The sequence below is a fragment of the Protopterus annectens genome, chromosome 11.part0 (assembly GCF_019279795.1).
Source record: "Protopterus annectens isolate FY-2018-M chromosome 11.part0, PAN1.0, whole genome shotgun sequence".
NCBI classification, from domain to species: domain Eukaryota; kingdom Metazoa; phylum Chordata; order Ceratodontiformes; family Protopteridae; genus Protopterus; species Protopterus annectens.
Genome location: NC_056745.1, coordinates 1,038,626,288 through 1,038,652,930, shown reverse-complemented (window position 1 = coordinate 1,038,652,930; position 26,643 = coordinate 1,038,626,288). Strand labels below are relative to the sequence as shown.

Genomic DNA, 26,643 nt, shown 5'->3' with positions numbered 1-26,643 from the left:
GAGGGATGAAGTCCTAATTGTAGCCCGCAAGAACCTGGACTGATTAGTGACCATAGAGTGGAAAGAGCTGACAGGGAAGGGTGTAAGTGAATAAGGAATGCTGGTTTCCCCATCTGAGGGTGAGATAGGCAAGCCCAGTCTGCACAAGTAGCATTAAGTGGAGGTTAAGTGTAAAGGACTGAGGATGAATATCCACCAAAGACTGTCTGCCTGTAGCTGGGGATACATGGATGTGAGGAAGCATGCATGGGTCAAACAGGGCCAGCACTGAGGAAATCCACCCTGTGCAGGCCACATTTGGAAAATGGGCATTAGGATAAACCAGAAACACTCTGATGGCTCCACGGATGACCGCCTCTTTCTCAGTGTACAGGGAGCAAGATGATGGTCAGTAGGCAACGCAGGATAAAGAGAAAAAGAAAAAAAATAAAAACTATGCAAGCTGGTTCCATCTTTAATCAAAACGCTGCAAAAATCTTCAGTCTAGACTCAGATAACATGTCCTCCCAAATGTTTTGACTAATTTTGAGGAATACCTTATGCATTACTGTACAAAGTCTAAGGTTCTACAATGCAGCCTTAACTTTCAAATGTGTGTGGCGACAACAGTCCCTTAATGAAGATATTTGCCTAAAAGCCACACAGTCGGAGTTCAGTTTTGTCCTTTATTCACTGTCTGTGTGGATTTCCACTGGGGATTCTGTTTTTATCCTAAAAACATGATGGTTGGTTAGTTAGCTGCAGAAACTGCCCAAATACATTCCATCTACCCATGCAATTGTGGCCAGGGTCATGGCTTAAAATGGTCAGAGGTGGACTAGTTCACTTGTTTATTAACAAATGAAAACATTCAATACAATAATTATAAATCTCACTCTGCAATGCCTAGGGTTAAGTAGCACATTGTAAAAGGTCTACTTCAGAACATCGAAGTTTTAAAACTTTGAATGTTCTAATATCGACGCATTTTAATCAAACGCTAAAAATAGCGAAGCTGCAGAACACCGAATTCTTTCCTAGGGAAAGAATTCGGCTGGCCGGTTCTGTGGCTTTGCTATTTTCAGTGCTGTGGTGGAGGTTGGGTTCAGGTAAGTGTGCGATTGTGTGGTTGTTAGGATTGGGGCGCGGGTTAGGTGAGTTAGGGTTAGGGCGTGGGTTAGGTGAATTAGGTTTAGGGGCGGGTTAAGTGAGTTAGGGTTAGGGCGCGGGTTAGGTGAGTGTGCAATAGTGACGGACCTTAGGGTTAGGGTTTGGGTTAAGGTAAGTGGATAGATAGTAGTGTATGTATAGTTTAGTGTAGGGTTAGTTATAGGATTAAAAGTGTATGTGTATGTATTGATGTTTTTTAGGTGTGTTTGTGTTGTGCGTATGTGTTTCGGAATAGCAAATTTTTTCCCCAAGGAAAAAATTCGCTGTTCTGAATGTTCGATATTATGTGGTTTAGATATTTTAGGTTCAATGAAATAGCGTTCGCTATTTTCATCTTTCGATAACGTGATATAAACGCATTGTAAACACTTTCTGAGATAACCAAGAGTGTGGATTACTACATATTACTGGAGAAAGGACAAACACTATCTGGGGATAACGCTCAGGCCATAACCTTAGCAAATCACAAAATACTAACCTGAATGTTGACTTTGGAAGCACTTCCAGCACTGGCCTGCAGAAGAAGGCCACTGGACTTTCTTGTTCGGAACATTAGTCCAATGTACCATGGCACTGAGATGGTAATATCAAGATCATTCCACAGAATCAAACCTGGATCCTTGAACCTCACAGAGAAAGGCATGGCTGTAAATAAAAAAGAAGAAAAAACATTGCCAGATACCTTCAGGACTCTTTATACAAACATAGTACAGAAAGGTAGTGCATCTTAAGTATAAAGTGCAGTAATAACACATCACTAGTCCCTATATGTCACCCAGTTACTGCTCTTACATATAATCTATACTATAATAGGAACATGTATAAAAGTTCAGCAGCTATTACTGCCGTTTTAAAAGATCAACAAATAATAATGGACACCAAAAACAAGAACTTTGCACTTGGTTTAACTGCTGAATAATACTACTATTAAGCTATCTAATTCAGAAAAAAACATCCATATAATGTTAAATTATACATGCTTAACACAATTTGTCACCACTTCTTTGAGTCAGCATATGAAGGGTTATACAGAATCCTGAAAATAAATAGTTTTCCTAAATGTTACAGAAATTCACATTAAACAAAATATTTCCAACACTCACTCTCTTTCTATCTCACTCATACATATGTGCGTTTGTAGCCGTTTGTGTGTAGCTCTCTGGATCACAGATTTAGAGGAAAAATGGTTCCGCTCAGGCTATCCAGACCTAAACAGGGCAGAAGCAACTTTTCCAAAGGCACAGTTCAAACTCCTTGGAGGAGCAACAGTTTTTCTGAGTGACTACTGAGGAAGAACTCTCTTGAAGTGTAAACAGGCTACAGGAATGCAGGGAGGGGGGATTCTACAGGCTCAAATGGTTGACAGCTGTACCTTTGTAGAGGCATTTGTCAGACCTGAATTCAACAGCTCACTGAAGTGTTGCAGAATTATGTACACTAGTGCTGTATTTGGGTTCTGATCCCTCCTGTAGCACCACAAAGAAGACCTCTTTGATTTGACTCTTTCCTTGAGGCAGCCTTCCTAGCTTCCTTAAGTATGGTCAATATGACTTCACTCAACTGGTACCCAAAGGGCAAGGAGAGTTAAATCATCCAGGCAGTGGGTTACAATGTCTTTAGTCTGGAGTATAACAGGACTCTCTTGTGTTATGTTAGGAAGTCCATTTACAAAGGCAGCATTCAACTTGCTTCAGGCATAATTACGTGCTAGCGAGTTATTGATATATACAAGGACAGGGAATCCTTTTCAGTTTAGGCTCCAGCTTTGGTGAAATACAGGTCTTCCAGTAATCTAGAGGAAAATGAGTCAAATATGCTCAGAGCTGATTAAAATCAATAAAACACTGAAGGAGTATATCAACGCAAATAACAAACAGATAGAAAAAAATGGAAGAAGCTTTAAACAGATATTCAAACGAGCCGCTAAAACTGCAAAAATCTGTGGTTGAAATGAAGAAAAAGAAGAGCTACTTCAAAAATAGAATTAGAGGACACAGCATGTAGGGAAATTCTGAGATCAGCTGTACCAAAGCAGCTGGAAAGAGAAGACTATATTAATTTTATGAAAGCACAAATAAGTAACTGGACTGATATTCCACAGTAGAAATTGTTAAATGAAAGGGCACACCATGTGCATCTGGTCATGAGAAAACAGCCAAGACCTGTATTAGTAAAAAGGCAGATCTACCAGCAGAAAGAGTTCATCCCGAAATACTGTGGAAAAAGGTCATAGCAGTAGAGTATTTGTGGAAAAGGATTATTCACTGTACAACAGACAGAAGACAAAGAAATGTATTCCAGCAATCAGGGAATGCAGAGATGCAGGTGTAAGATTCAAGCTGCTGTATCCGGTTGTCTTCAGAATATTTGTTCTGAGGATCTAAGCCAGAAAATACAAAAAGTTTGCCAAACAAAAAGCGAGCCATCAAACAGAAGGGGACTCTGCTTGTTCTCATTCTTCAGATAATAAAGCACATAGAGCTTTGCCGGTGAAACTTTTTCCACTGTTCCAAAGGGAAATGCTTGAGAGAGAGAAAAAAGCACAGGAGTTGACTAGAAAAATTGGGAGTACCTTGGAAATGAACCAGTGTCTGGAGTTGGTAGATGGAGAGGAAGAAGACCAGAAACACAGAACTTAGTGATTAAATGTGAGCGTGCAAACAATCATTTTCATTTGTGAAATACAGCTGTGTAACAGAAAGTGGAAAAAGTGGACTTTTGTTAATTTTCTTAAACTTGAGGGGAACTGAAATGCATCTGCCTCATTTCATGCCATTAATTTTTGGAAGAACAATGAGGAGAGGGGAAGAAAAAGGTAACCAAGTAAAACAATTTCTGTTCTTACCAGCATTCCTATGAAACGCATGACATTAACTGAATGTTTCATAGTAAAGACTTTTTAGTTGTTCTTTTATGTGATAACAATACTAGAGTAAACAGATGTATTTTTCTCTTGCTCTCTTTCTTTCTTTTTTTGGTTTTAAGAAATGGAGCCATTACAATGCAAATATACAAAAAAGCAAGTTTAAGTTAATAGGCTGCAGGTCTTGGGTTGATGAGGTGAAGAATGGGATGCAAAAGAACATGGATCATGATATATGTAGAGCTGATATTTTTTCTCTTACATTTGGATAGCTGAATGCCTGGGTTAAAGACTTGGCTTAATCTAACACGTTTTAAGTGGAAAAAACTAAGCAGAAGAACACAGAATATAATGAAACATTTTTTCTTTAGCAATACATATATTTCAGTTTTTCTTCATAAGCCTGCAGCTGAGGACTACATTTTTGTTATGTTAACATGGATATAAGCTAATAGGGCAACAAAAGCTAGAACACTGTTTTTCAAGGCTAAAAGTTAATATTTTCTGAAAAGCATGCAAGTTGGTTTTCACATCTTGGAAGGGAATAAAGATAAAAAAAAAAAAGAACAGACACCAATTAGTGTAAGTAGAAGCCCAGGCAATAACATGTGTCTTAGCATGGATGACCTCAAGTTTAGGTTAGTTAAGGCCTGTGTTTGTAGCCATCTATTTGGGACAACTGTTCCTATTAGTAGGAGTTCATAGGTAGGTACTAGGCTACTGGCCTTGGGGCCTATATAAGTCTAGCCAAAAAGGTCTCTGGCTTTCACCACCCAAGAAAATTATTTTTCTGTGCCCCTGTCAAGCAGTGTCACAGAAATGATCCCTGGAGTGAATTTTCTATTTCCCATCCAGTCGTCAAGTTTTTCTTAAAGAGGGCCAATGAGGAGCTTTCCTTGACATGAATGGGTAGTTTGTTCCAGAGTATGGGAAGTCTCTGGGACAGGAATCTATCCCTCCAGCATGGTCTATTTATTGTGGTGACAGGGTTTAGGTCTCTGGAGCGTGTGGTTCGGAGAGATTGGGATTTCTTTAAGAGTAGCAAGTCCAACAGCTCTGGATTTGACATAGCTTTGTATGTTAAGCAGAGATCTCCTCTGAGTAGGCGCTATGTGATGGCGTACAGCTGGAGTTTTTTGAGACGGTCTGCGTATGGCATCTGTTTGAGGCCAGTAATCCTCTTAGTGAGGTATTTTTGTGGCTTTTCCAATTGTTTTAGGTGTTTTGTGAGATACATGCCAAACAGGGCATTGTACTCTATAATGGGTCTGATGAGGGATGAGTAGAGAGGAACAATGACCTCTTTTTTTCTAGAGGAGAACCCTTTTGTGATGAGGTGTGCCACGTAGAAGGATTTCCTGACTACTATGGTGATGTGGTTATCAAAGGAGAGACTACTGTCCACCTGTGTCCCGAGGTCTCATCACACTTTCAGTTTTTAGTGAACTACTGCCTATGTGGTAGTTCATGGGTACCAAATTTTTCCCAAAGGGGATGACAATGAACTTCTTGGCATTGAGCTTGAGGCCATGACTTTGACACCAAGCATCTGTCTCTGTGAGGCCCTTTTGTAGAATGTCTACATCATTAGGTGATTCTATTATGGCTCCCAGTTTGCAGTCATCTGCGAACTTTGTTAGCCAAAGACCTTCTGTGTTGGCCTGCACTTCGGAGAAGTAGATACCGAACAGGAGAGGACCCAGGACCGAACCCTGTAGCACTCCACTAGTCACTGGTCTGAAGTTGGACTTGGAGTCAGCTACTTTTAATTTGTGGGTTCTGTCAGTGAGCCAGTTGGCCACCCATCTTGTGACATAGGGATTTATCTATAATTCCAAAAGTGAGGGATGGTATCAAAAGCCTTGGCAAGGTCAAGATAGGCTGTGTGCACTACCTTGCCCTTGTCTACGGCTCTATTGACTGCTTCAAAGAAGTCAATAAGGTTTAGTAGATAAGAGCTACCTTTTACAAACCCAAACTGAGTGGAGTCCAGGGTTTGGAGGTTACCTATGTCTTTGTTTATAAGCTCCAAGATGATATGTTCCATGGCCTTGCAGACCAGGCTCGTCAGGCTAATGGGCCGGTAGTTTCCGGGGTCCATGGTGGCACCTCCTTTGTGGAGTGGGACAACCATCGCTGTGTGCCACTCAGTAGGCACATAGCCTGAGGTGAGGCTATGACTGAACATAGTACTTAGGTGGGGTGCCAGTTTGTTCTGTAGTTCATGCAGTTTGCAGCCTGGGATGTTGTCTGGTCACATGGATCCTGTGTTCTTGGCTTTGGAGTGTGAGGTCTTTATTTGTTCATCCGTGATTACAGGAGTTTTGCATTCTTCCGATATTAAGATGGTCCTTTTGGAGGGTGAGAGGGGGGTAAAGTTGGCACTGAACCTATCTGCCAGGATGTTGGTAATATCGGTTGATTCTGTATATTTAGTGCCATTGTCCTGCAGCTCAGAGCAGATCTGAGTGTTGCCACTGAGATTCTTGACACAGCTGTAGAATGTTTTGTGGTTGTCTTTGGAATCAGTGGCGATTTTATTTTCATAACTGGCTTTGAAGGATTTTATGAGGGATCTCAGCTTCTTGTTGAGGCTGACTATGGAGTTCCTCCAAGCTTGGGAATTTACTCTTTTTTGCAACAGCTTCTTCCTTCTGTTGTAGAGTTGTTTATAGCAGGGGAACACTAGATTGGCTTCCTTTTTTTGGAGGATAGTGTCTTAGTTCTGTTGGGGATGGCACGATCCATGCACTCGTGTATGTGCTTATACAGTGCATTTGTGTAAGATTCAGCAGTCGTACCTCTATTTTCTGTCTCTGCATGGGCGTTGTGAAGTTTGCCACTTCTGTCTTAAAAAGCATGAAGTTGGCTTTGCAGTAGTTTTTGACAGTGGTTTCCTTAATGGGGGGGTGGGGGTGGGATATGGATGTCTAGGGTGATTAGCTTGTGGTCATATCTGACCAGCAAGGAGTTGACCTCTGGTGTGAGACACCGGTTACCCATATTGGTAATGACCAGGTCCAGGATATTACTGCCCCTGGTGGGGGTGAGGACAAGCTGATCCAAGGCATTGGAATTTATGAATTCCACAAAATGTTGAGTGAATGAGTTGGTACATGAGTAGTTTTCCCAGTTGATGGTGGGGTACTTGAAATCGCCCATAATTAAGGTATTGGGTTGCACCTTAATATTTTCCATTATCTTAAGAAATGAAGAGTGGGAATCCTGGGGCATGATGGGGGATCTGTAACAAGCTGCAACCTGGATTGCAGTCTTGCCCAGTGTTTTGTTGCACTTGGATAATTTTGGCTGCATTATGTTGAGCAACTAGTCTGGAGGTGTGCATATCCTTAATGAATATTTATTTATTTACATTTGTTGACCGGGAATGTTCGACTGGACGCAGGTCCATTTTCAGCGGAGGCCCGGGGAGAAAAGCTCCACAAAATAAAATATTACAGACATAGTTACAGATGAAGAATCCTAGCAATTAAAACATTACAAACATAGTTACAGATGAAGAACATAGTACATTCAGTAGATAAAAAGAAGTTATGTTCTTACCATAACATTCCATCTGAGTAGTAGACTTCATTCTTCTGCACATATGGGTATACGGATCCGATTCGGATCTAAGCCGGCAAAAACTTTTCAAGCATCAGCTCTAAGCTCCAAGCTCCTCCCCTACCTACATTACCTCACTTCCTCCTATCTAGCCCCAGATCGAGTTTGCTGTCACTAAAAAGCGACGTAACCAAAAACCCTAAACAGGATAACCTGAAGAGTGAGGGGCACGGAGGAAGGGAAAGTGCAGAAGAATGAAGTCTACTACTCAGATGGAACGTTATGGTAAGAACATAACTTCTTTATCTGAAGTAGTTGACTTCATTCATTCTGTACATATGGGACAGAGTCCCCAGCTACTAGAGTTCCTGGGAGGCCCTTATGGAAGGATATTTCTGAGCACTGCAGAGCCAAAGGATGCTCTCCCTCTAGAAATAAGATCCAATTTGTAATGAGAGATGAATGTGTGCAAATTTGCCCAAGTCGCTGCTGCACAAATATCATCTAATGAAACTCTCGACCAGAAATCTGCAGAAGTGGCCATAGCTCTAGTGGAATGAGCCTTCAATACACCAGGAGGAGATGACCCTTTGTCCTTATAGACCTGCGCAATACACAGGGTGATCCACCTTGCTAAGGACACTTTCAAAACTGCTTTGTCCAAAAATGGTTTAGAAAAAGAGAGAAACAATTGATCCGACTTCTGGAAGGGTTTAGTCCTATGGAGGTAAAAATGAAGCTGTCTATGGACATCCAACAAATGAAGCTTACGTTCACCCTTATTCTGGAAATTTGGGAAGAAGACTGGCAAATTTATGGATTGATTAATATTGGCTGCTGAAGACACTTTGGGAAGAAAAGAAGGGTTTGTGCGCAACAAAACCCTATCCTTGTGAAAACTCAGAAACTCTCTTAGCCGAAGTGATGGCAACCAAGAATGCTGTCGAAGTCAAGGCCTGAATGACTAAAGTCAAATCCCAAGGGGGCACTGTTTCTTTAACTGGAGGGCACAATAAAAAAGTGCCCTTCAGGAAGGCTTTACAGAGTTTGGCTGAAGCCAGAGTAACCTTATTTTCACCCACATGAAAATTAGTGATGGCAGCCAGTTGAACCTTGATGGTGGAAGCACTAGAGCCTGACCAAAAAAGATCTGCCAAAAAATCCAGTATGACCAGAACAGGGGCTGTAAACAGGTTCCGACTGCGCTGAGAGGCCCAAACGCAAAAACGTTTCTACTTGCTATTGTACAGTTTCCTAGTGGAGGCCTTAAGAGAAGCTACCAGAATATTCTTAACAGAAGAAGAAAGTCCGGGAGTCCTGATGATCATGGGAACTGGAGCAGCCAAGCTGTCATCTTGAGACTGTCCAGGTTGGGCAGGGGCAAGCCCGACGGGTAAGAAATGAGTTCCAGACATGGATCTAGAGCCCATGGAGGGGCCAACAGGTGAGACCACAGGAAGGGAAACCACACGACGCAGCCAGAAGGGAGCTATGAGAATGACTTTGCACTGCTGCCGGCAAGCTCTCTGAAGGAACTTCGGAATGAGAGGTAATGGGGGATAAGCAAACAGTAGCCCGGGAGGCCAAGCATGGACTAGAGCGTCCCTGGGGGCATCCCCCGGGGAGGGGGGGGAATCAGAGCGAAGAATTTGCTGCACTTCGCATTGGAAGGAGATGCGAAGCAAGGTTGACCCCAAACATGGAAGATCTTGCCACCACTGATTGTTTCAGGGAACACTCGTAGGGAAGAAGGATAGCCCTGCTGAGACTGTCCGCCAGAATGTTGGAGCATCCCGGGATATGCGTTGCTATGAGAAACCAGCTGGTGGATATGGCCCACTCCCAAACTCTCATGGCCTCGCAACAAAGGGGTAGGATCGGGTCCCTCCCTGTTTGTTTATATACCAGACTACAGACATGTTGTCTGACTGAATGGCTATCGTCCCCAGAGGTAGGACCGGGTGGAAGGCTCTCAATGCTAACAAAACTGCCCTCATTTCCAGGATGTTGATGTGTAGCTTGGTCTCTGGAAGGGACTACGTGCCTTGGACCATTCTTCCCAGGAAGTGCCCCCCCCCACCCGAGCTGGGAAGCGTCCGTGGTCACCGTGGCTTGAGCATGAGGGGCTAGAAAGCTGCGCCCTGCAAATATGTCCGCAGAGTGAAGCCACCACAGGAGTACCGTTTCTGCATGCCCGATTGATACGGATGTGGAAACTCATTGGAAGGTCTAGCCAGGACCATTGGACTGCCAGATTCCACTGAAGGACTCTCATGTGAAGACGTGCAAGAGGGAGTATAGAGATTGCTGCTGCCATGGAACCCAGGGCCCTGAGAACATCGGCTGCTGTGACGACCGCGTGATCCAAGATCACGGAAACATGGAGTCTGAGATTCGCTATCCTTTCCGGAGTGAGAAAAATCTTTGACTGAATCAAATCCAACCGAGCCCCAATGAAGTCTATGATCGGAACCGGAGTCAGGTGGGACTTGTTGAGGTTGACTGGGATGCCTAACTTGTGAGCCAGACCAAGGAAGTACTGTAGGGCATGATACAGGAGACACTTGGTGGGTGCAGCGAACAGCCAGCCGTCTAGGTAGGGGAATACCTGAATGCCCTGAAGTCTCATGTGATCCGCTACAACCGCCATAACCTTGGTGAACACCCTGGGGGCTGTGGTGAGACCAAAGGGTAAGGGCTCTGAACTGAAAGTGACTGGCCCCTAGCCGGAAGTGGAGAAACCTCCTGGAGCTCCTGTGGACCTTGATGTGATAGTAAGCGTCCTGGAGGTCTAACGAGCACATCCAGTCGCATTCTCTCAGAAAAGGTAGAATGGACTGTAGAGTGAACATCCGGAATTTTAGTTTCTCTACTGACAGGTTGAGGATAGACAGGTCCAGAATGGGCCTGAGGTCCCCCGTCTTCTTTGGCACTAAAAAGAACCTGGAGTAGATGCCTGATCCGGATTGATCTGGGGGGACTGGCTCGATGGCTCGTTTTTGTAACAGCTTCAAAACCTCTAAAGCTGCAGCCTTCCTGTGAGCGGGTGGGACATCTCGGAGGCGAGCTGGAGATATGGGATGTGAAATGAAGGGGATAGAATATCCTCTGGATATGATGTTTAACACCCAGCAATGGACTCCCAAGCTTCTGGATGCAAAGAAAATCTTCCCCCGACTGCCTCCAGAGTAGAGCAGCTGGGCAACCTCTCAGGGTTGTTGAGCGTGTCTGTCGGAAAAAAGGTTCCCTAGACCCGAAGTTTCTGGGACCCCCCTCTACCCCTGGGGCGACGTCAGTCTTGTCCCCCTCGGCCTCTGGGGGACGAATACTCCTGAATGTCACGAAAGGACTGTGATTTCCGGAACCACATCTTCTTTTGCCCCTTTTGGTTCCTGGAATAGGACCTTTAGGGGTTAGAGAAGCGGATTCCGACGGCCGACAAAGTCTTTCCGTCCTTCTCACTCTGGGTTAGTGTGTCACGTACGGTCTTTCCAAACAGGGATGATCCATCGAATGGGGCATTGATGAAAGACGCCTTAAAGGGGTCCGCAAACTGACACAGCCTGATGCAGGCATGTCGCCTTAAAGCAATGCCTGTACCTGCAGCTCTAGAGGCACCCTCCGTGGCATGAGAGAGGAGACGCATAGAGGTATTAGTCACTGATTTCAACATAGTCATCTTGGCAGTAAAGGACTGCTTGTCCTGCTGCGACAGATATTCCAGGGGTGACTCAGTTAGCTCCGATATAAGGTCTCGCTGCAGTCAAATGACATGTGCCAAGTAATTCAGCGCACAAATAGAAAAAGTTGCTGACGAGTACATGCACTTCCCAAAACGATCCATCGACCTGGACTCCTTGTCCGGTGGATGAACCGAGGAACTCTCCTGTGCTAGTTCCTTCTTTGTGGCAGTTGCAACCACCAAAGCATCTACCGGGGCTCCCTTGGACCATGCCTGCCTGTCCGATGGTGGAGAAAGAATTTATCTGGCCTTTTGGGGATAGGATCTGCGGTGTCAGGATCCTTCCATGCCCTAGTGGTGATGAGGTCCACCAAAGGGTCAGCTGGTTGGGAGACCCAGGAAGTAGATGGGCCAGCACCGAAGGCATCCAGGAATACGGACTCATCCGCAGAGGGTTTGGAGCTGACCAACCTCCTCTTTGGCGGAGGATCTCCATAATATCCCAAATGAGACGTCCTCGAGAGGTGATCTGGGAGAACCCTCTCCTTCATCCAAGTCCGTATCAGTGGTAATGGACTCAGGGGAGTCCAAGTGCCTCCTCTTGCACTTACACTTATGAGGTTCCTCTCCAGTGTGACTCTCTGGAGAGGATTCGTACGCCTCCGGGGGTTCCCTGAGGGGAAAGACCTGGGGCTGCCTTGGCACGGGCTGTCCCTGAGACAGGGCAATGGGAGCAGAATCCAAAATCAGGGGGGGTCTGGGCCAGATCCGAGGATGTGAGCTGTGGTCTCAACCCCTGAGAGAGGACCCTTTCCACTGCCCCGAATGCTGATGGAGAGCATGCCTCCTTAGAACATAAGGAAGAGGCTCTCCCCAGCACCGAAGCTGGAACCGGAGCCAACTGTGGGGTAGTCCGGGCATCGAGGGTGGGATCCGAAAGAACGAGATCCCGACTCTCGGGTCCGACTCCCCGACCATGGCTCTGAGAGTCCCCTGGATCCGAGATCGGATCTGAGGAACTCAAGGTGACGTCTGGCGTCGAGGATACGAAAACCATCGGTGCCGACCCCACGGCTCCGAAACGTCTTGGACCCGAAAACCCCGAAGCATCGGGTTGGATCGGGGAAGGAGCAATAGGGTGGAACATAGTAGCAGAAGAAGAACCCTCACCAATGGGAGAGGGTCCTGGTAAGACCCCCATCTGAATCTGGTTCTGGATGAACCTCCTCATCAGCCTGTCCATATCAAGTTCAGATACACTCAGAGTCGATCTGGAGGAAGTGACAGACTTGGGTCTGGGTCGGATCAGAGGGGAGTGCCTCGGCTCCGGCGAGAAACAGGGAGAGCAGAGCTGAAGAAAACGACACCTAGATATCTTAGCAGAGGAACTGGAAAAAGAATCCCTGTCCGGAGACCTCTTCCTGGGTCTCTCTCTCTCTCTTTATGGCACCTCTCTTTCTCCCTTTTGTCCCTACCTCTCTGGGACGACTCCGAAGAAGCAGGCCTGGCAGGAGGTTGAGTCCCTGCCTGCACTGAGTCACTGGCTGGACAGGAAACCGAGGCAGACTCCAGGGCAGAAGCAGGTAGCAAGCCTTTGGCCACAAGCTTAGCCAGACGATCCTTCAATGCCCTTGGTTTAAACCCCGAACAAATGTCACAGGATATTGACAGATGGGCAACCCCTAAACATAGAACACACAGAGTGTGGCCATCGGCTGGTGAAAGCTTATGACCATACTCTTTGCAATTTTTGAAGAGAACCTTAGTCTGTTCAGCCATAACAATGACAGAAAAAAGCCCTAAATGGACCACACGCACACACACACACTAAACTGGGATAGGCCTAGGCGGGAACAAGAACACAAAACTACCACTAGAGAATACAACTAAAAACTTTTTTTTTTTAAGTTTTAAAATAATACGACGACCAAACGTGATGCAAGGGAGGAAAAGGGGAAGGAATTCACACTCAACAAATAGCAAAAATTACCAAAAACCTTACCACCTAGCTAAGAGCTCAGAGACCACGATGCTGACTCATAGAGCAGCAAACGAGATCTGGGGCTAGATACGAGGAAGTGAGGTAATGCAGGTAGGGGAGGAGCTTGGAGCTGATGCTTGAAAAGTTTTTGCCGGCTCTGATCCGAATCAGATCCGTATACCCATATGTGCAGAATGAATGAAGTCAACTACTTCAGATCTAGCATCTGTTCTATCAACGAAGTCATAGCAGATATTAACAATTGTTACAATAAGAAGTTACTACCATATAATAAGTAGATAGGCATGGAAGTATCAGAGCTTGTTGTAATCAAAGGTAGTTTGTGGGGTGGAAGAGAGGTAGACGGTAGATGGAGTGGGAGAAGTTAGAGGGGAGAGTTACAAGGGCATAGCCAGCATGTTTTTAGATGCACTTTAAGTAAAGCTTTGAAGTGGGTGCATGATGGTAGAGAGTTTATTGTGGGGGGAGGGTGTTCCATAATTTGGTTATAGCACTGGAGAATAGTGCTTCTCCAGCAGTGTTATTGGCTCTAGTAACCTGTAATTGATTTTTCTTGCTGGATCGTAGTGGTCTGGTGGTGAGATAGGGCTGGAGTACATACTGGAGAGATGGGACCTTTAGAGGATGGTTAACCAGTTTGTGGGCGAGTGCGAGTTGATACCATTGAAGGAGGTGAGGGAGTTCTAGCCAGCCTATTTCAGTAAGTGAGAGACAGTGGTGACTGTGGTAGGATGCCCCTGGTACACTTCTGTCTAGTGTTTCTGTCCAGGTTAGATGGTCAAAAGGTGTGGTATGAATTATAGCCTGGTAATGCAGGGGTGCTTTCTGGAGCCTTGAACCAGGTCTCTGTCACTGTACAGATGTCAATGTTCTCCATTTTAAAGAGTGCCTCGAGTGAGTACATTTTGAGGTTTAGACTTCTAGCACTGAGTAGCATTACCCTCAGAGTTTGCTAGATTGTACCTGTTCATCATCATCATCATCTTCTTTCGGCTATTCCCATTAGGGGTCGCCACAGTGGATCAAATGTTTCAATTTCCTCCTGTCCTCTGCATCTTGCTCTGTCACACCAACCACCTGTATGTCCTCTCTCAACACATTCATAAACCTTACCTTAGGCCTTCCTCTTTTCCTGTTACCTTCATCCTAAGCATCTTTTTCCCAATATACTGTTATGGTGGTGAATTTAGCATTTTGACCTTGCCTAAATAAGGCACTATAGGGGTGGATAGAGCCTTAGTCATTATCCGGAATCCCAGGGGCAACAGGTGCAGGCCATCTCTGGCAAAACATCGTGGTCTGCCGACTATGTTGTCCCAGGCAGACAGATACTAGATTGATGAAGTCAATCATTTTGTCCTTGTACTGTGGTATCATTCTAGGCGATGGCAGGATGCTACTCAGGGCTAGGGTCATACCTGCCTGGGCTACAAGATCCGAGAGCTCCTCCATGTCTCTTTTCATGTAGTCCAGGGAGGTACATCTCAGGTCATTCACACCAACATGGACAATGACAGAGTCGTATTTGTACTTGTGGAGTGACCTGAGTGCATGCATTATGTGGTGGATCCTGGCAGTTGACAGTAACTTTCTCCTTGTTTAGCCTAGTGAGTGGGACATCAGTGTGCCTGACTATAGAGTCACCTATGACTTGGGTGTTGGGTATATTGTTTTGCCTTATGGGCTGAGGTTGAGTGGCACACTGATTTTGTGGGCAGTGTGTCATTTGGGTAGTGTTCGGGGGGTGGTGATTGTCTGCATTTCAGCTTGGGAGGTCTTAGGCAGATTTTTATTGAGAGCCTCCGTGAATGTGGGTGCGTGCTTTGTCTTTCTATGTGTGGGTTTTGGTAGCGTGGGTTTTGAAGGACTATGTGTTGAGTGTTGTGTGGTGCATGTGTTAACCTTCTCCTCTTGACTGTCTAGTCCAGTCTTGGCTGGAAAGAGCTTGGCTTCCAGTTTGGCTATGTAAGTGCATCTCTCACAGGTTGTAGTGTTTGGTGGTAGGAGGAGAGGGTTGTCAGTGTATATAAGGCAATTGCTACATTGCCCCAAGATGCCCAGATTCATCAGGTGGGCAGGAGAAAACACCGGGAGCTGACCCATGGACATGCCTGGATAGGTTCTTATTAATTTAAGTACTAAGAAAGTACAGTTGTGTACACTTACCATAAATGTAGATGTTTCAGTGTATTCACTGTTGCAGTCATCACACTTGGGTTATCTGCCTGCAGGTAGCCCTCAGTCAGCCTGAATACCAGAGTCTTGGGATTTCTGCGTCGGATGCAGTCGCCTCTTCCATGACATCAGGTCGTCAGGGGTATAAAACATGCAGCTGATGCCATTACATCAGTTTTTCTTGCCCCAGATGACAGAAGCCCAAAACAGGAACACCTCCAGAAAAAGTAAATACCATTGCCATAGGATACAGCCAAAAAAGAGGATAGGTAGAAAGTATAGTTAAGTCAGGGGGCTGGAGGGAGGGTAATCCGGACTGCAACAGTGAATACACTCGAACATCTACATTTATGATAAGTGTACACAACTGTACTATGTTCTTCATGTTTCACTGTTGCAGTCATCACACTTGGGTTGACTCCCAAAGTTGAGGAAGGGTGGAGGCAGTCAAGAAGTATTAGGGCTGGCTAGCAGGCCTTGTAAGACTGCTGTTGCAAATCCAGCACTGGATTTAGAAAAGATAGGTAAGTGGTAATGCTTGGTGAAGGTGTGTACTGATCTACAGGCTGCTGCCTCCAGATGTCCCTGGTAGGGACTCCCCTGAGAAATGCTGCAGAGGTTGAGGTAGCCCTAGTGGAATAGGTTATGATCCCCTGTGGGGTAGGTTTTCCATGGTGCTTGTAGAAGAAATGGATGCAGTGTGCTATCCACCTGGAGATGGTTTGCTTTGAAATGGCCTTGTCCTCTGCCCCTGTAGCAAAGCTGACTAGCAGCTGGTCAGATTTTCTGAAAGGTTTAGTCTTGTCAGGGTAGAACCTAAGCTGTCTGTGCAAGTCCAAGCAGTGCAGGATCCTTTCCCCTTTATTCTGAGAATTAGGAAAAAAGGTTGGTAAATGGATGGATTGGTTTAAAGCCACAATGGATACCACCTTGGGCATAAATGATGGGTTAGTCTTGTGAAAAACCTTGTCCGCATGGAAGATAATGAAGGGTTCCACAGCCATAAGGGCCTGTAATTCAGACACTCTTCTTGATGATGTGATGGCTAGAAGTAAGGCTGTTTTCTAAGAGAGGAATTTTAACTCTGCTGTAGCAGCAGGCACAAAAGGGAGAGGCATGAGCTTCTCTAGTACAAAGTTAAGGTCCCAGGCAGGAGTGGGAGCTCTCCTCGGGGGTTGTAAATTGTTAGCTCCTCTCAGGAACTGTTTAACCAGAAGGTGAGAGAAGAGGGGTGGCTCAGTATTGTAATAAGCTGAGATGGCATAGGCATGAATCTTAAATGATGAGAAGGACAGGCCTTTGTGGAGCAGCTAGATAATCTAGGATTTGAGGTAAGGTGGGCACGGCTGTTTCCTTTCCCTGAGACTGGTTCCAAGAACAGTACTTTTTCCACTTGTCTGAACAGGATTTCCTAGTACTAGGCCTCCTGGCCTCAAGGATGACATCCAGCACCTGTTTGCTGAGGGTTGCTGGTGATGTATTCGGGGAATAAGCCAGGCTGCTAGGTTCAGGGTTTGCAGCTGATGATGCAAAATCTGGCCCTCCTGCTTGGACAGCAGAGAGGGGGTCTGATGCAGTTGCCAGGGTGGCACTGTTACCAGTGCTGGCGTGGCCAGTCTGGTGCAATAAGGATTGTCCTTGGCTTGTTCTGTTTGATCTTGAGTAGTACTTTTGAGAGGAGGGGCAGGGGGGGAAAGGCATAGATTGAGAGGTTTTCCCATGTAAAGGATAGGGCATCCACTCTCCATGCTTGGCTGTGGGGAGTTCTGGTGCAAAATTTGCTCAGTTGATGGTTTTTGGGGGAAGAAAAGAAGTCCACCTCTGATGTCCCCACCTGTGGATTAGAAGCTTGAATGAGTTGGGTTCCAGTTTCCACTCGTGTGGGTCCATTAGATTTCTGCTTAAGTCTGCCAGTGAATTTTGTTTGCCTGGCAGGAATTGAGCTTGCAGGTGCACTTGGTTGCTCAAGGCTGTGTTCCACAGAGCTGTGGTTAACCTACAGAGTGGGTAAAGATGAGTTCCCCCCTGCTTGTTTATGTACCACATGACTGTGGTGTTGTCCTGGAAGGATAATGTATTTGAAGGCTGTCAGTGCATTCTGTACAGCTAACATTTCTTTTTGATTGATATGCAGGTGCATTTGTCCTGGGCTCCATTTGCCTAGAATGCATTTTTCTGCCATGTAACTCACCCATGCATAGTCTGATGCATCTGTTGTCAGGGTTTGGGCGTCGGGGGGGTTGAGTGAAAGGGAGAACCTTGTTGTGGTTGCAGGCCTCTACGCACCAAAGAAACTCTGTCCTTAGGCAAAGAACAATAGGAATCACCGTTTCAGGTCCTGAGAATGTTGACACCAGAGACTATTTAAGTACCAATGAAGTTTCCTCATATCAGTATTTTTTTTGCAGATAGCTGGGTTTGGGTGGCCAGCCCAGTAGAGTGAAGTAATTTGTCAAATAAATATGCTTTTCTGGAGTGAGGAATACCATCTGGAAAGTTGTGTTCAAGCTTGCTCCCAGGAATACAATTTTTTGGCTGGGTACCAGATGTGATTTCTTTTTGTTGATGGTATACCCCAGAGAAGTTAGGAGTCTCTTTACAAATGTCAGGTGCTGAAGTAGCAATTCCTGACTGTCTAACTGAATAAGACAATCGTCCAAGTATGGGTAAATTTGAATGTTTGTCTGCCTGCAGTATGCAATGGCTGGAGCCAGGCACTTTGTGAATACCTTGGGTGCAGTAGATAAGCCAAAGGGAAGTGCAGGGAACTGAAAGTGCATAGAGCCTGCCCTGAAACATAGATATTTCCTGCAAGATTCCCTTATGGGGATGTGCAGATAAGCTTTTAAGTCTAGGGTGACCAGCCAGGAGTCCTTGGCTAGCATAGGAAGCAGCTGTTGTAGTGTAAACATTTTGAATTGACAGATCCAGGATAGGGCGCCAAGAGTTCTCTTTTCTGGGCACCAGAAACAGTCTGGAGTAGAAACCCTGTCCCCTTTGCTCTGTTGGAACAGGTTGAATAGCCCTTATACTGAGAAGAGAAAGTACTTGCTTTTGGGCCTCTGCCCACTGGTTTGGAGGAAGGTCTGGCAAAACCGCTTGGGGTTGGCAGTGAGTGGAAGTGGAATCTGTATCCCTGGGATACAATGTTTAAGACCCATCGATCCTGGGTAATGTATTCCCAGTTTTTTGCATGCGGGGCGGATTTTCCTCCTAGAGGTGCAAGTACTTGGGCATGGCTGTGAAGGATGAAGGACAAGTCATTGTGAACTTTTTCCAAAAGGGGGTGGCTTACCACTCCCTGTTTCTGAGGTGGGAACACACCATTGTTTAGATATGTGCATACCCTGAGACAGTAGTCTTTGTGGTCTGTTGCCCCTGGGTTTGGACTAAGAAGGCCTGGGAGGGACTGGAAAGGACCAGTTTTTTGAAGGCCAATGCCTATTGTTATCTAGGTGGCTGTACCTATAAGAAATCTTTAACAGTTTGCATAGATTTAGCTTTTTCCTCCATCTTTTTAAGAACTTCTTCTGCTTTTGTGCCAAACATTCTTGGTTTAATGGAGCATCTAGTAATTTTGCTTTGACGTGGTCTGGTAAGATTTGTTCCTTCAGCCAAGCATGCCTTCTCAGAACATACCCAGTGACAGCAGCCCTGCAAGATGCTTCTAAGGCATCAAAACCACACTGCAAAGTATGTTTACCAACTTGGTTTGCAGAATGCATTAACTCTTGTAAATCTTTATTTTCTGCAGAATCAGGCATCAACGCCATTTTTTGTTTAATTAGTTCCATAATATGCTGCTGGGACTTCAACATGTGAAACTGGCAATTTTAAAGCCTTGTTGACAAGAGTTGCAGAGGTATATACCTGCTTACCCCATCTGCCTAAAGCCCTAGAATCCCTGTCCGAAGGGGTAGGGTTTTTGGCTGTAGTAGCCTCAATACCTTTAGATCCCTGGGAAATGGTCTCTGGATCTACAGTAGGATTTTTAAAGAGAAATTTGAGAGAGTCAGGTACTCTATAGTACCTGTCAGGCTTTCTAGGAGCTGGAGGTAAAGTATCAGGGGTAAGACCTGATTCCATGAAGACATCTACAATATCCAGGACAGGGGGTATAGCTAGAGGCCTGTGCTGAGGCAAGTCTAAAAATTCCCTGAGTCTCTTTCTGGACTGAGGGTAATCCTGGCATGCCCAACAGAAATGTTCTCTTAGGGTATGTAAGGTTTCACCAAAAGAAAAGTCCTCTGGAGGGGAGGTAGAGGGAATGGAATCCTCTGCATCTGAATCCTCATAGGTGGATAAGGGTATGTCTTGGTAATCAGAGGGGTCAGAGTCATCGGACGCATGGTCTGTAGAATCAGAAGGAAAATCAATTCTTTGTCTTTTAGAGAGGGTGTCTGGCCTTCCCCTAATTAAAGTAATAAGGACTTCAGCCATTCTAAGCATTTGTTTTTGAGGTATGGGAGCTTGAGAATGCGCTTCGGTCGGTTTCCTAAGCGTAGTGCGAACTCTGGGCCTGAGAAATTTGGTAGTTTTAGTCAAAAACAAAGTAGTCAGTTTAATATGAACATCGGAAGGTCTGAATACCCCCTCAGAAGCCGGTGCCTGCACAGTGGCTCCGGAACCATCCGGACCCATCCAAGGTAGAGACATCCACAGATGGGTCTCAGTAGAGGCCTGCGAATCTGAAGAATCGGGTATCAGGGACTGTGAAAGCGCATCACTGAGTGGACTGGCGACTAGCTTAACGGAAGTGTCGTTGGCAGTTTTGGACCTATGGGTCTGCTCTGTCTTTATCCTTATGTTTTTTTCAGAAGAACGGTAGTCGGATGGCTTAACAAAGCCATTTTGGAATATGGAGAACAACAGTGAAAGAATTTAGCAACAAAGATTGCCTGACGGTGAATAGTTTGGGCGTTGAACAAGGCACAAAACCGACAGTGAGGAACGTCATGATCTGGGCCTAAACAGGTGATGCAGTAAGAATGAAAATCTCTGTGAGGTATTTGCTTTCCACAGGCAAGGCAATTGTTAACTTTTTCTGACATCAGTTAGAGCAAGAAAAAGCTTTAGAAGACTTCAGGTTTGAAGAAAATTAAAATTTCAGGTAGTGGCCAACCTGCACTTGCAAACTGCTTCTGCTTCACACTCCCACGCGGCAAGAAAAGCTGATGTAATGGCATCGCTGCATGTTTTATACCCCCTGACGACCTGACGTCATGGAAGAGGCGAAAGCATCTGATGCAGAAATCCCAAGTCTCTGGTATTCGGGCCAACTGAAGGCTACCTGCAGGCAGATAACCCAAGTGTGATGACTGCAACAGTGAAACACGAAGAACATCTGTTTTTCTCTTGACAAGTGAGGAAAGTCGAGTGCTGTAGTAATTTGTAGTTTATTTAGTGCTTACAATGAGTTCTGAGCAAGTGCTGAGCACAAGGAAATGGTTCTGAGTGCTGAAACTAAAAAACTGGCTAGTTCCAGCTAAAACTAACATGATTTAGCACCAATCCCAAGAAAGGAAGCAGGCCACCGCCTGTTTTGTGATCCACAGTCTTGTCCCAGATGATGCAAGGGTCTGCAGGCTTGTAGCCTTTTTCTGATAGATGCCTCAAATAGCAACCAGACCAATCAGGTATGTTAAGCACAAACACTCTCTCCAACTAGAAAGAGTCAGGAAACAATGCACTCTGCTCCTTCTCTCACCAGGATCAGAATATAAGATCAGATTCTAGCCTGTCACCTATAAAGCAGTTATTAAGCTTTCTGGTAATCAGCAGTCTCCAGGAAATAATGTAACTGCACTCCTTCTCTCAACAGGAGAAAACAGAAGCACTAATCCAAGAGGTTGGCATAATGGTTAAGGTGTTTACCTTACAGACACAAGGTACAGGATTTGATTCTCACAATGGGTAACTGGCTAGGCTTAAAATGGCCCACAAGGGCAGTTAGCCTAGTACTAATCTATGAAGCTATGAAGATGACTACTGAGAGGCAGAATGTGGGCTCTACAATAACTGGTGGTCTTGCAATAGATGCTTAAAGGTAAGAGGAAAAAAATGGTTTATCCTAAACACTGCAGTTTGCACTAGAGGAGTTAGATGTGAAAGTATGCAACTTAAGTTTTACTTGTCTAAAAGTTAAGTTTTAGTGGAGAGTCACTATTTTTAAAACAGGAAGATAGATTGAAAGGGGGTGGTCACTTTTGTATTCTGGTAGTATGGAATACAGCAGGATGGACAATAAATTTAAATAAGCGAAAAAATAAAAAAACTAACCACCAAAGGATAAATGCTCCGAAGCCGGTAACAAAGCAAAGAATAAAGTAAATAGATAAAAACGCTTAGGAGCAACCCAGCACAAAACAATGTCTTCAGCATAAATATTACCACATAAAATACGGTCTCCAGCAACAGATGAATAGCAATCCAGTAGTATGATTGTAAACAAGAATAATTTGTTCCAGGTGAGATAAAATATCTTAATTCAGACACATAAAAAGGTGAGCGCTTTCGCCAAAAGGCTTTATCAAACCATTAGTAAATAAGTAGCAAAACCAACTGCTGTATAATATATAGTAAACAGTCAATTTAATAATTAATTTAAATGACATCACCACTCATCTTAAGGTCATAAACTGAATAAAACAAATATATAGTAAAAAAGCAAATAAAATACAAAAATCAGATACTCACATAAAAATTAGATCAAATATGTATGTTTGATTATATAACAATCATAAATAGAATAATTAAAAACACTCTAAGCATCAAATATATAACATATATATATATATATATATATATATATATATATATATATATATATATATATATATATATATATATACTAATGCCCTAATCTATTTGACTGCTAGCTTCCTGTTTTTCAAAACTGGTTTTAATGGAATTTTATCGTTCAAACCTGGACTAACATATGCTTTAAACTTAATTATCCATTTAATTTCTATTATTTCTGTATCATTTCTAACATCTCCTCTCCTAATACTAGGATTGTTCACCTGGAGGACCATGAATTGGAATGTGTGTTCAGTGCCAGTCTCAAGAACATGTTTAGATAAGGCATTAGTGCTAGATCGGATACGTATCTGATATAGGTGTTCTCTTATCCGATCTTTAAGCCTTCTGTCAGTTTTACTTACATAAAATGCAGGACAACAACATGTGCACAATGCCAAATAAACTACATGTTCAGTATTACAATTAGCCACTACATTAAATTGAAAACATTGTGATGTAACTGGGTGGACAAACATATTATACTTGTAAATATAGGAACAGAAATTACAGTTGTTACATGGAAATGTATCATTTTAACAAGAATAGTTTGGAACTGTCAACTTATTGGGGTAACATAGCATTCTATGCAGATTTTTCTTGTTTTTGAAAATAAATTGTGGGTTCTCATCCACTATTTTTTTAATTGATGGATCAGTGGTCAAAATCTTCCAATGTCTATAAATAATTTCTCTGATATCTTTAAAATCATTAGTATAAAACATGGAGAATTTCTGCATAGCCTTCGCTTCATTACCCTATTCTCAGAACTGGAATGTGTAGGATACCAATTTCTACCAAAAATCAGAAAAATATGCTTTCTCATTTCTGTGGGCTTCAATGCTCCGATAAGTGTCATATATTTCCTGTTCATTGTATGATCTAACAACCTCCTTTTAAGGTCTGTAAGTTCCTCATTATACCCTTCTCGTGTTGGATTAAGCCTAGAGGCTTCTGATGGCCCGTCCTTTAATGATGTTATTAAAGACAAACCTCGGATGCATACTTCTGTGTAGAAGAGTATTTCTATAACAAGATTTTCTATATACTCCAGTGTTAAGTTTACCGTTGTTCAGCCTCTCTATATAAACATCCAGAAAATTTATCCTACAGGTGGATTCTTCCATTGTGAATTTTAAATAATCTGTAAGTGAAGTGATTTCATCATAGAACATATACAATTCACTTTTACTACCTGTCCATAAAAGAAAGAGGTAATCTACAAAACGTTTATAGAAAGTCACAAACTTCTGATATCGTGGTAGCGGAAATAAATTATCTCTTTCCCACATGGCCATAACCAAGTTGGCATAGCTGTTGGCACAAGATGTGCCCATAGCCACACCATCTTTCTGTTTAAACATTTCATTCTTGAAGGCAGAAAGATTATTTTCTAATACTATTTCTAACAATGAGCATATCAGCTCTACCCTGGAAGAAGTGAGCTCAGAATATTGTGTAAGATATGCATGTATATTCTGTATACCTATTTGATTGGGAATGACTGTAAACAATGATTTGACATCTAATGTCACTAGAAAATACAGGAGTATCCTCTACTGAGGTCATTCTAACATAAAGGTCTAACAAAAATTGTTTGGTATCTTTGAGTATAAATGGATTCTTATCTACTAGGGGCCTCAAAGACTTCCCAATAAAAACTGAGATAGGTTCGGTGAGCCAACCTCTGCCTGCAACGATCAGCCTCATCGGAGGATGTGTTGGATCCTTATATATCTTTGGTAGACCTTGGATAATTGGCAGTAGAGGATAATCTACCCAGAAAAAATTATACAATTCTCCACTAATAACTTAATTCTCCTTTAAATTCTCTAAGGTGTCATATACCCGCTGAATGTGATCTTGGACATCTCGCGGGAAATTAGGCATATAAAATTTTTTCTCATCCAACATCTCATGCATAAGTCTATCATATCCAACCACACCCATAATTACTATAGGACCGCCTTTGTCGGCTGGTCTAATAATAATATTTCTATCATTTTTTTAATCCATCAAGTGCTAATCTCTGTCTATAAGTTAAATTCCCTTTCTTTACTGTGTGTGGGTGAATACACATGTTATAGACATCTTCTTCTACCATTTTACTGAATGCATCAAGTAAAGGATGATAGTTGGGAATGAATACACTAGGTTTAGAGAAACAAAGGCCTACAGATTTAGTAGCAACATTCTTAAAAATCAATTTCAGTTGTACATTACAAACAAATAACTTGGCATCCAAAATAATATCTGTCATGTCACTATGTGTGGTAGGTATAAACGATAATCCTTTATTCAACAGTTCTATTTCTTCTTTGTCTAAAGGTCTGTGGGAAATGTTCAACACTATGCTGGTGTTAATTTCTCCCACATTTTCTTCAAAGTGGGTCCTCTCTGTTCCCCACCAGATGCTTTCCTTTTTTGTCTTCCTCTGCTCATAGAGCGGCTCCTTCCCCTTCTGGAGATGTTGGTAATGGGGAAAGGAGGTGGGTGTATCAATTTCTGCCCACTAGTAGAGGGTAATACTTTAGGCCTAACTACTAATTCAGTGTTAGCTGAAATAGGTAAGTGAGAACCAGAATGTGGGCTATTCACACCTAAATCTGTAATATTACTATGTTGACTAGTACTAATATGGTCACAAATAACATCAGTATAAACAAAGTCTACTATAAGCAAAACATTACGAGCATCAGAAATATTAACAGAATCATTACCATAAACATTGACAGATCCATTACTATGAATGATAGCATCTTTATCAACATTATTACTGTTCCTATCAACAATAGGAATGTTCGTAGTAGGAACAGTAACTGTAGAAGTATGCACAAGTCTATTATTCCCATTATGAAGATGTTGCCTACTATTAGAATTACGAGGCCAAGTGAAGACTTGGCCATTCGAAAAATCAAAGATGTCTCATTTCAACTTATGCCTCTTCTGTTCAAGAAGCTGTTTCTCAAACAGAAACATGCTATCAAGTAAGCGTTCCATCATACACTCTATCTCTATTGTTGGAAAATTGTCTATGATATCATTCTGTTGCTGGATCATACAATGAACAGGAAATATATGACACTTATCGGAGCAATGAAGCCCACAGAAATGAGAAAGTATGTCCATATTTTTCTGATTTTGGTAGAAATTGGTATCCTACACATTCCAGTTCTGAGAATATGGGTAATGAAGCGAAGGCTATGCAGAAATTCTCCATGTTTTATACTAATGATTTTAAAGATATCAGAGAAATTATTTATAGACATTGGAAGGTTTTGACCACTGATCCATCAATTAAAGAAATAGTGGGTGAGAACCCACAATTTCTTTTCAAAAACAAGAAAAATCTGCATAGAATGCTATGTTACCCCAATAATTGACAGTTCCAAACTATTCTTGTCAAAATGGTACATTTCCATGTAACAACTGTAATTTCTGTTCCTATATTTACAAGTATAATATGTTTGTCCACCCAGTTACATCACAATGTTTTCAATTTAATGTAGTGGCTAATTGTAATACTAAACATGTAGTTTATCTGGCATTGTGCACATGTTGTCCTGCATTTTATGTAGGTAAAACTGACAAAAGGCTTAAAGATCAGATAAGAGAACACCTATATCAGATACATATCCGATCTAGCACTAATGCCTTATCTAAACATGTTCTTAAGACTGGCACTGAACACATTCCAATTCATGGTCCTCCAGGTGAACAATCCTAGTATTAGGGGAGGAGATGTTAGAAATTATATGGAAAGAATAGAAATTAAATGGATAATTAAGTTTAAAGCACATGTTAGTCCAGGTTTGAACGATAAAATTCCATTAAAACCAGTTTTGAAAAGCAGGAAGCTAGCAGTCAGATTAGGGCATTAGTATATATATATATATATATATATATATATATATATATATATATATATATATATATATATATATATATATATATATATATATACATATATATATATATATATATATATATATATATATATATATATATATATATATATATATATATATATATATATATATATATATATATATATATATATATATACACACACACACACACATATATATTATATATATTTTTATACATTTGATGCTTAGAGTGTTTTTAATTATTCTATTTATGATTGTTATATAATCAAACATACATATTTGATCTGATTTTTTATGTGAGTAAAAGATGCATTTTATTTGCTTTTTTACTATATATTTGTTTTATTCCGTTTATGACCTTAAGATGAGTGATGATGTAATTGAAATTAATTATTCAATTAACTGTTTACTATATATTAGACAGCAGTTGGTTTTGCTACTTGCTTACTAATGGTTTGATAAAGCCTTTTGGCGAAAGCGCTCACCTTTTTATATGTCTGAATTAAAACATATTTTATCT

The 26,643-nt window shown here is 42.7% G+C and overlaps 1 protein-coding gene across 1 annotated transcript in view; it reads right to left on the bottom strand.

Moving 5' to 3' along the window:
* The window catches only part of CELSR1 (cadherin EGF LAG seven-pass G-type receptor 1), a 2,549,932-nt gene that overhangs the window by 638,449 nt on the left and 1,884,840 nt on the right, over positions 1–26,643 (bottom strand). Inside the window, exon 9 of the mRNA XM_044088384.1 lies at positions 1,628–1,794. Coding sequence (XP_043944319.1) covers positions 1,628–1,794 — 167 coding nt within the window. The remainder of the gene's footprint in view (positions 1–1,627; positions 1,795–26,643) is intronic.